The 11,291-nt window shown below is 44.2% G+C and overlaps 1 protein-coding gene across 1 annotated transcript; it reads left to right on the top strand.

Annotated features, from left to right (window-relative positions):
- LOC136454454 (vegetative cell wall protein gp1-like) lies at positions 1 to 456 on the top strand. Its single transcript, XM_066454875.1, has one exon. It carries the CDS (start codon positions 1 to 3, stop codon positions 454 to 456), a length of 456 nt encoding a protein of 151 aa, XP_066310972.1.
- The last annotated feature ends 10,835 nt before the right edge of the window (positions 457 to 11,291 follow it).

The following is an 11,291-nucleotide window of genomic DNA, read 5'->3' as shown; positions in this document are numbered from 1 at the left end:
ATGCTTACAAACCAGGACATCTCCACATGTGATATCCGTCCCGCCCTGCCCCGCGCACGCCCCGCTCGCGCACGGCTATGCGCCCCCGCTGGCGTGCCCCCACCGCCTTCGCCCGCCCTGCCCCACCCGCCGACACGCCCCCCTGCCCGCCCCACCCCGCCGACGAGCCCCCGTCGCTCCGCCGCCCGCGCAAGGCGGCGCGCCCCAGCCGGCGTGCCCCCCACCGCCTTCGCCCGCAGGCCTGCCCACACCGGCGTGCCTCCGTCGCCCGCCCCAGACACCCGTGGCCTGCCGGCGCCCGTCGCCCCACGCCCGCCACTCCAAGCCCGCGGCCCGCGCCCCAGCCCATGGCAGCACTGCCCCAGCCCTCTCGGCGTGACCCCGGCCATCCTCGGCGCGCCCCCAACCGCCGCGGCCATCCTCTCCTCGTCCCCGGCGCGCCTCGGCCGACCTTGACGCCCCGACGCCCTCCCAGCCCCCGACACCATAGGTGAGTAGTAGAGTAGCAGTGGTAGTATGTTTTAGTAGAAGTAGAGTTCGGTAGAGTAGTAGTAGTAGGTGGTTGTGGTGGTGGTAGTAGTAGTACAGTAGGTGGTTGTGGTGGTAGTAGTAGTAATAGGTGGTGGTGGTGGTGGTGGTGGTTGTAGTAGTAGAAGAGTAGAGTGGCAGTGGTGGTGGTGGTTGTAGTAGTAGAAGAGTAGAGTGGCGGCGGCGGCGGTGGTGGTGGTGGATGAATGTGACTTGGCAATGATATGTTGAATTGAATGCATATGTATATGTGGTTGTCGGCCATCGTGCCGTATGTTTTTTTGCAGGTTTTGGATACCTCACCGTGCAGAGGAGGTTCTGCCGAAATTTTGAACTGAGATAGTATTTTGTTCTTTTTTTTGCAGAGAAGAGCCATCGTAGCCGAGCCAGAGTATCTTGGCGACCCCGATCGTCTTCCTCACCGCTGCGGGTCTGCCTGCACCGCGTCGCCTCGCCACTGCACTGACCCGCCACGGCCCCGCTAGCCTGACTCCACCGCCACCCTAGGTATAACCCATCTTTCCGTATCATGGTCGTAGATCGCGTAACCCAGTTAGGCGTCTCCTGTTCAAAAGAGATACGGTTGGAGGTATGCAGATCTTTGCATATCTACGACCGTATCTATTTTGGATTGTCCATGTTTTTTGGACAGCCCGCGGATGCGTAGATGGGTTAGTTTTCATGGTCTGTTCCAATTCGAGATAGAGTTTTGGCATCACCTCTCTATTATTCTTCGGATACGCACTCTTCTTTGGCAGGACGTGTATCTAGAGAACAACAGGGAGGTGCTACCAAAATTTTGTCTCGAATAGGAGTAGAGCATGGAGACTAACCTCATCTACGCATCCGCGGGTGGGATTAGGACCTATCCTCACCTATTAGACAGTAGGAACACCATGTAGATGCAATTGATGGTTACTTTGCTCGGTGATACATATGTTAGATGATGGATGACCATCAGTGGATGTACACGGGCCAGAGAAGTCAGAGTGATTACACCAATGAATAGATGAACAAGACCAATGCTTTCTTGAACAGTGCATTTGGCAAGGTTGCTAAAGGACATTGCCTAGTTTTGTGTCCCTGTAGCAAATGTGGAATAGGAGAAGGGTAAACAAGGTGGAAATGGGTAAACATCTTGTGAAGAATGGATTTATGCCGGACTACACCCAGTGGGTCCACCATAGTGAAGCCCATCGTATGAGAGAGGAGGTGGTGAGACCACAGGTGGAGGCTTTTGATGCTGATGACGGGGTAGCAGACATGTTAGATGACTTTCACCAAGGATAGTTTGATGAGGGACGTGAGAAGGAGGAGATGGAGGTAGCCGCATAGGCGTTCTACGACATGATGGACTTGGCACCCTTCATGACCGGTCAACGGTGTCTCAATTGGATGCCATTGGATGCTTAATGGGGTTGAAGTCCGAGTTAAACTTGAGTCAAGAAGGCTTCGATAAGATGTTGGTCGTGATTGGCACCCTACTTCCGGAGGGCCACATTCTGCCAAAGAGCATGTATGAGTCATAGAAACTCCTTCATGCACTTAAGATGCCGTATGAGCAGATACATGCTTGTCCAAAGGGATGCGTCCTATTTAGGAAAGAACATGAGCATGCAAAGTTCTGTCCAAAGTGTAAATCCTCTAGGTACCTGGAGGTAGACTCTGATGATGGCCAGAAGAGGCAACTTACGATCCCCATAAAAATCCTACGGTACCTTCCGTTCCTACCGAGGATCCAACGGCTATACATGACCAAGGAATCTACGAAACAGATGACATAGCACAAAAATGGCAAACGGTACAATTCTGACAAGATGGTACATCCATCCAATGGTGAAGCTTGGATCCGCTTTAATGACAAACATCATGACAAAACATATGAGGCTCGTAATGTACGTGTCGTGCTAGCAACAGATAGGTTCAATCCTTATGGAATGATGGCTACCCCATACACATGTTGGCCCATCTTCGTTATCCCCCTTAATCTCCCCCTAGTGTCTCCTTTCAATGACATAACATATTATTGTCGTTGATAATTCCTAGACACCCAGGGAGTAATATGGGTGTGTTCATGGAGCTCGTGTTTGATGAATTGGTCCATGCTTGGGATGAAGGGGTATGGACATACGATCGAGCTACAAAGACAACCTTCAAAATGCACGTTTGGTACCACTACTCCCTGCATGACTTCCTGGCGTATGGGATATTCTGCGCCTGGTGTGTTCACGAGAAGTTCCCATGCCCAATATGAAAGGAAGATGTGAGGTTCATTTGGTTGTAGAAGGGTGGCAAGTATTCATCGTTCGATAGACATCGTCAATTCCTACCTCTTGACCATCCATTCAGACAAGACATTAAGAACTTTACGAAAGGTGTCAAAGTGACAAACCCTGCACCGCGGATGATGACTGGTGCCGAGGTTCATGCTCAGATAGATGCTCTCGTGCCCAATGAAGAAGGTGGTTTTGTGGGATATGGTGAGCAACATATGTGGACTCATATCTCGGGCATGACGAGGCTCCCCTATTTCGATGACCTTCTTCTGCCATATAACATTGATGTAATGCACACTAAAAAGAATGTCGCTGAGGCACTTTGGGCAACACTCATGGACACTGAAAAGTCTAAGGACAACTCTAAGGCTAGAGTGGACCTAGCAATGTTGTGCGATAGACCAAATCAAGAGATGTAGCCTCCTAGTCATGGCAAGACCTGGAGAAGGCCTAAGGCCGAATTCATCTTGAAAAAGGACCAAAGGAGGGAAGTACTTGAATGGATCTAGACGCTAATGTTCCCTGATGGGTATGCAGCGAATCTAAATAGGGGAGTGAACTTAGGCACTCTGCGAGTCAACGGGATAAAGAGTCATGACTACCACATATGGATTGAGCGGCTTCTTCCGGCAATGGTTCGAGGCTATGTCCCAGAGCATGTCTGGCAAGTGCTGGCAGAGTTGAGCTACTTATTCCACCAGCTTTGTGCCAAGGAGCTCTCTCAGACCGTCATTGATGACTTGGAAAAGCGGCACCCGTGTTACTCTATAAGTTGGAGAAGATCTTTCCACCTGGCTTCTTGCCGATGCAGCATTTGATTGTGCACCTCCCGTATGAGGCACGGATGGGGGGCTCATGCAGGACCATTGGTGCTATCCAATCGAGAGATGTCTGAAGACTCTTCGCAAAAAATGTAGAAATAAAGCCAAAATTAAGGCTTCCATTGCAGAGGCATACATTCTAGAGGAGGTGTCAAACTTCATAGAGAAATACTACACCGAGAACCTTCCTAGCATTTATAATCCACCCCCTTGTTACAATGCTGGTGAAAATGAATTGAACCTTAGCCTTTTCCAAGGGTAACTCGGAAGCGCAAGTGCATCGACCACTAAGCAATTGAAAAATGAAGAGTGGTGCAGTATCATGCTATATGTGTTGACCAACCTTGTCGAGGTGTAGCCGTGAAAGGTCCTAATGGCTAGAGGGGGGGTGAATAGCCTAACAAAAATTTCTACAACAACACTTAACCAAATGGTTAGACAATTATGAGGCGAAGCAAGTGTTGCGCTAGCCTACTCAAAATGCAAGCCACCTACCACAATTCTAGTTTAGATAGTGTCAATTCACACAAGAGCAATGACACTACCCTATGTTAGTGTGCTCTCAAAGGCTAACTAAAGAGCCACACCAACCAAGCATGCAAGCTCTCACAACTAGCTATGCTAAAGAGCTTGTCAACTAGTTTGCGGTAAAGTAAAGAGAGTGATCAAGAGGGTTATACCGCCGTGTAGATGAAAGAACCAATCAATCACAAAGATGAATAACAATGAAGACCAATCACCTCGGAATCAATGATGAACACAATGATTTTTACTGAGGTTCACTTGCTTGCTGGCAAGCTAGTCCTCGTTGTGGTGATTCACTCACTTGGAGGTTCACGCGCTAATTGGCTTCACATGCCAAACCCTCAATAGGGTGCCGCACAACCAACATAAGATGAGGATCACACAAGCCATGAGCAATCCACTAGAGTACCTTTTAGCGCTCTGTCGGAGAAAGGTCAAGAACCCCTCACAATCACCATGATTGGAGCCGAAGACAATCACCACCCTCCGCTCAACGATCCTCGCTGCTCCAAGCCGTCTAGGTGGCGGCAACCACCATGAGTAACAAGCGAAATCCGTAGTGAAACACGAACGCCAAGTGCCTCTAGATGCAATCTCTCAAGCAATGCACTTGGATCACTCCCAATCTCACTATGATGATGAATCAATGATGGAGATGAGTGAGAGGATTTTAGCTAGGCTCACAAGGTTGCTATGTCAATGAAAATGGCCAAAGATGTGAGCCATAGCTGGCCATGGGGCTTAAATAGAAGCCCCCATGAAATAGAGCCATTGTACCCCTTCACTGGGCACACAGCGCTCTGACCGGACGCTCCGGTCCAACTGACCGGACCCTGGACTCAGCGTCCGGTCCACTGATGGATGCCACGTGTCACCAGCTTCAAACGCTATTCGTTAGATTTCAACGGCTATGAAGCTGATCGGACGCTCTGGCAAAACTGACCAGACGCTGAAGCCTCAGCATCCGATCGAGTACAGTAAGGGTCTAAAACCGGTTTTCCTCGACCGGACGCATCCGGTCCACCACGACCGGACACAGCCCAGCATCTGGTGGTAAACCCTAGCCACTGTACCGCTAGTCAGCGTGACCAGGCACAGGCAGTCAGCGTCCGATGCTTTTGGATCCAGTGTCCGGTCACTTGACCGACGCTGACATCTCCTCCATTCTCTTCACCCTTGCTCAAGTGTGCTAACCACCAAGTGTATCACCTTGTGCACATGTGTTAGCATATTTTCTCAAACATTTTCAAGGATGTTAGCACTCCACTAGATACTAAATGCATATGCAATGAGTTAGAGCATCTAGTGGCACTTTGATAACCGCATTCCGATACGAGTTTCACCCCTCTTAATAGTACGGCTATCAAACCTAAATGTGATCACACTCTCTAAGTGTCTTGATCACCAAAACAAAATAGCTCCTATGGATTATACCTTTGCCTTGAGCATTTTGTTTTTCTCTTTATTCTTTTCAAGTTTAAGCCCTTGATCGTCGCCATGTCATCACCATTGTCATGTTAGGATCTTCATTGGCTTCTCCACTTGAAGTGTGCTACCTATCTCATGATCACTTGATAAACTAGGTTAGCACTTAGGGTTTCATCAATTCACCAAAACTAAACTAGAGCTTTCAATCTCCCCCTTTTTGATAATTAATGACAACCCTTATACAGAGATATGAATTGAAATTCAATTGAATCCATGTTGCTTGCCCAAGCATATTTACCAATTGTAAAAGGATATGGACAAGTTTCATGAACCCCAAATGGTAGCAATTGCTCCCCCTTCATATGTGCTAAGAGTTTGGATTAGCTTGCACATATGCTTAGATAGGAAATATATGAGTCAATGCCTACCAAATGATGATAAGGTATAAAAGATGGACCTTTAAAGCGTGATACCAATCGGAGTGCACCAATATACCATCCTTAGCACCATGGTTAGCTCAATATCACTTGGAAACATACTTTGGAAAGAAACCACTTGTAAAAGCTTACTTGGAAATGAAAGTTATCTAGTGATTTCATTTCATCATTCAATCTTACAACTAACATTCATCACACAAGCATGGATATTTTGAATTTTAGAACTTGTGCCATGCAAGCAAACATATGAAGTGCATGTTCAAATGCATCATACAAGTTCATGAGCTTGCTCCCCCTACTTGTGTGCTCAAAATTTTAGTTGATCCCTTTCCTTTTTCATATCTCTCCCCCTATGTCATATGTCAAGAGATATCTATGTTTCTTTCCCTTTTTCACTATCTTTGTTTATCTCCCCCACATCTTTGTTTCTCTCCCCCTTTGTCATCAATGACCACAAAGGTTGTAAATGTAGATAGTATTACTTGTAGGGTCAAAATTATCAATGTCAATCAATGGGGTGAGGATCATTTTCCTAAATTTGGTCTAATCTAGATCATTTGCCAAAGATATTTAACTCGGTTTGATCCAAGGACAAGCTTCTTCACACCTCCAAATAAGGGTTATCTTGTACCATGTTGAGTTAAACACTTATAGTTTATTTTCTAGATTAAACACTAGGTTTACAAGCCCATAAACATGTCATATGTTATCACTAGATCATGTCAAGCATAGAAGCAATAGTGATACCATATAAATATCAAATTCATTTGATTTTCATGAATGAGCCTAATAAAATGGAACCACTTGAAAGGTCCTAATAAGATTGAAAATATGACTAGATGCACTAAACATGTCCTTAGCAAGGATGTATGCCATGCCAATCAACTTTTACCTTGGATTGCTCGAAGGAGAGGCATGTCATATGAGTGAGGGGTGCATCAACACATATTTGAGAAATCCAATATATTCAACTCATTCCTTAGCTTGCAAAACCTTTTCTCATCCAATGGCTTAGTGAATATGTTAGCAAGTTGATCTTTGGTGCCTACACTCTCAATGCAAATATCCCCTTTTTGTTGCTGATCTCTTATGAAATGGTGGCGGACATCAATGTGCCTTGTTCTTGCATGTTGCACCGGATTGTTGGTTAACTTGATTGCACTCTCATTGTCATATAGCAATGGCACTTTCTTGAACTTGATTCCAAAATCACTCAAAGTGGCCTTCATCCAAAGTATTTGTGCACAACAACTACCGGCGAATATGTATTCGGCTTCGACGGTTGATAATGCAACACTATTTTGCTTCTTTGATGACCATGAAACAAGTGATCTTCCCAATAATTGACATGTGCCCGATGTGCTCTTTCTTTCAACCTTGCATCCCGCATAATCCGAGTCAGAGTAACCAACTAGCTCAAACTTTGCTCCTTTGGGATACCACAAACCAACATTTGGTGTATGCTTCAAGTACCTCAATATTCTCTTTGTAGCCTTCAAATGACTTTCTCTTGGTGAGGCTTGAAATCTTGCACACATGCATACACTAAACATGACATCCGGCCTTGATGCGGTCACATAGAGTAGGCTTCCAATCATGGACCGATACAACTTTTGATCCACCATATTTCCACTTGCATCACTCCAAGTTGCCATTGGTTCCTATTGGTGTGCTAATGACTTTGCTATCAATCAAGCCAAACTTCTTGATCATGTCCTTGATATGCTTGCCTTGACTTACAAAAGTACCATTCTTCAATTGCTTGATTTGAAGACCAAGGAAGTAACTTAACTCTCCGATCATGGATATTTCAAACTCATTAACCATCATCTTTCCAAACTCATCACAAAATTCTTGATTGGTTGATCCAAATATGATATCATCAACATAGATTTGCAATACAAATAGATCTTTTCCAATCTTCTTGATGAAAAGAGTGGTGTCAACCTTGCCCATTGTGAACCCTTTAGAGAGGAGGAAGTCCCTCAATCTCTCATATCATGCTCTAGATGCTTGTTTCAAGCCATACAATACCTTCTTCAACTTGTACACATGGTTGGGCTTCTTGTCATCTTCAAAACCGGGAGGTTGCTCAACATATACTTCTTCATTGATATAGCCATTTAGAAATGCACTCTTGACATCCATTTGATAGAGCTTGATGTTGTGGGCACAAGCATAGGCTAGCAAGATTCTTATTGCTTCCAATCTAGCAACCGGGGTATATGTTTCTCCAAAGTCAAGACCTTCAACTTGTGTATATCCTTGTGCTACCAATCTTGCTTTATTCCTTACTACTATCCCATCTTGATCTTGCTTATTTCTAAAGACCCATTTGGTTCCAATCACATTGTGTCCCTTTGGTTTCTCTACTAATTCCCATACTTGATTTCTTGTGAAGTTGTTCAATTCTTCATGCATAGCATTCACCCAATCAACATCCTTCAAAGCTTCATCTATCTTCTTTGGTTCAATGGATGACACAAATGAGAAGTGTTCACAAAATGATGCCAATCTTGATCTTGTTTGTACTCCTCTTGAAATATCACCAATGATTGTATCCAAAGGATGATCTCTTGCAATACTTGTTGGTTGGAGCAATGGAACTTGATTGCTTGCACTTGCTAGATCATTGGGTGATGTACTAGCCACTTGATCTTGATCAATGTTATGAGAGTCATTTTCACTAGCTTGATTTGTATCATTTTGCACATTTGAGTTGGAGAGCACTTGCACTTGATCATCTTCATCATCAATCACTTGCCTAGGCCTCAATTCACCAATATCCATGTTCTTTATGGCATTTGAAAGTTGAATGCCTCTAACATCTTCCAAGTTCTCATTCTCTACTTGTGAACCCTTGGTTTCATCAAATTCAACATCATTAACTTCTTCAAGAGTACCACAATCCAAATTCCAAACTCTATATGCTTTGCTTGTAGTGGAATAACCAAGTAGGAATCCTTCATCACATTTCTTATCAAACTTGCCCAATCTATTGCCTTTCTTCAAGATATAGCATTTGCAACCAAAGACCTGAAAATATGCAATGTTGGGCTTTCTACCATTCAAGAGCTCATATGGTGTCTTCTCTTTCAATGGGTGACAATAGAGGCGGTTGCTACAATAGCAAGCCGTGTTGATAGCTTCGGCCCAAAAAGATTGACTCACATTGTACTCACTAAGCATAGACCTTGCCATATCAATAAGTGTTCTATTCTTCCTCTCAACAAGGCCATTTGATTGGAGTGTGTACTTGGCCGAGAATTGATGTCTAATTCCAAATTCATCACACAACTCATCAATTCTAGTGTTCTTAAACTCACTACCATTGTCACTTCTAACTCTCTTGATGGTTGTTTCAAACTCATTGTGAATGCCTTTGACAAATGATTTGAATGTTGCAAATACATCACTTTTGTTCACTAGAAAGAATACCCATGTGTATCTAGTGTAGTCATCCACTATCACAAATCCATATTTGTTACCACCGATACTAGTGTATTGTGTTGGCCCAAACAAATCCATGTGCAATAACTCAAATGCTTTACTAGTTGTGGCAGAACCTCCTAAGTTATAGGGCCCACATGCACCTGTCACTGTCCGACGACCTTTGACATTTTATGCATATGTTTCCATTAACTTAAAAAGACTGTCGGGTGTCCTCGGGGAACCCCGAATCATCCACGATTTCCGAGCAGGATCACGTTACAGAGTCATTGCAGTATTACAACATTTATTCAAGTATCAATACCAGAGTAAAAATAGCGGAAGTCTTACGATAGCATAGTTTACAAACCAGTTGTTTCAAACCTTACAAACTAAGTTCGATAATTATTACAAACCATAGTAGTAGTGGAGCGGCATAATTAATATATACATAACACACAAAATAAACATCCTACCCAAGGATCACACATTTTACTTCTCATCGTCAAAACGAACGATAGTCATGCAGCACGATCCAAAACAGATCTACTCATGAGGCTCACCTGCAACAAGGGGTCAACGAACCCTGAGTACAAAAGTACTCAACAAGACTTAACCGAAACAAAATTGAGAAGACTCAGGAATGCAGGCTCAGGGATTCAAGGTATAGCTTTAACAATAATCAAAGTTCTTTTGCGTAAAAGCTCTTTAACAAAATTCTTCATATAGAAAACTTCATAAAAACATATACAAAGCTGACATGATCCATGTTGAGATCATGAAACTTCATATCCAACACCTTCACAAGCCTTATTCGAGTTCTAGTTATTAATACTACGATGATGAACAGAGAAGTGAGTCTCCATAACCGAGGAGCAACGACGATTCGAACCGATTAAAAACCCAGCTGGGGATTCCAGACCACACGACATATGCAGGTCCCCGACCTACATATACCAACCTACCCTCGGATCCTCTAAACAAGAATGGGTCCGCGCCACCCGAGAATACAGTACTCCACCAATCCAGCCCATTGCCACGTGGGTACACGCTATTCCCACCATCTCTCCACTCCCAGTGCGCGAGTAGTCATTCTCGTAATAGAATCACCAAGTTCAGGCTTACCAGAGTATGTGGTTAGTACTACAAAGTCTCACCGCACACAGTTCAACAACGGACGTGCCTTAATCGACCTAGGCGGAAAGAACCCGCTCACAAGACCTCCATGTCTTGTGGCTCACACACACCGAGTCCGCCCGGTCTAGATTTATTACTCCACATGCTCATATTTCATGATAACATAAGTAACCGAAGATCCATTTAAAACCTGCAGGTGACAGGTAATCACCTGGCTAAGCATGACTAAGCATATCTAGTCATTTTCGAATTAAAACTGGTAACAAGGTAGATATGGAAAAACAAGGTTGGTAATGCACCAATTAGGTTTCCACTTAACTCCTAATCACTTAATGCAGTAACGGAAAGCAAAAGCGAAATTAATTTGCAAAACACAAGGTAGGGTTGTATGCATCCGAGGCTTGCCTTCGTTGATGGAAAAGTCCGGCTCCTGCGACGTTACACAAGTATTCGATCCCACCTCAACAGACGGATTAACCTCCTCCACAACTTGATTAACTACCACGTGCTCCCCTTCGTTCACTACACGTAGTAACATTGCCATGTTTAACATGATGCGAGATACAAAATATGATGCTCGATGATGGATGCCAATTAACAACTAATTAAACATATTCATAAAACTTATTTCAATTGAACTCAAAATTTTTTTGTAAAAGTTCATCACATGATAACTAAGTGGCAAAACAATTTTCATAATTTTTGGATAA

The sequence above is a fragment of the Miscanthus floridulus genome, chromosome 5 (assembly GCF_019320115.1).
Source record: "Miscanthus floridulus cultivar M001 chromosome 5, ASM1932011v1, whole genome shotgun sequence".
In the NCBI taxonomy this organism is placed as follows: domain Eukaryota; kingdom Viridiplantae; phylum Streptophyta; class Magnoliopsida; order Poales; family Poaceae; genus Miscanthus; species Miscanthus floridulus.
Note: the sequence above shows the minus strand (reverse complement) of the source record. Positions and strands in the feature narration are given on the sequence as shown.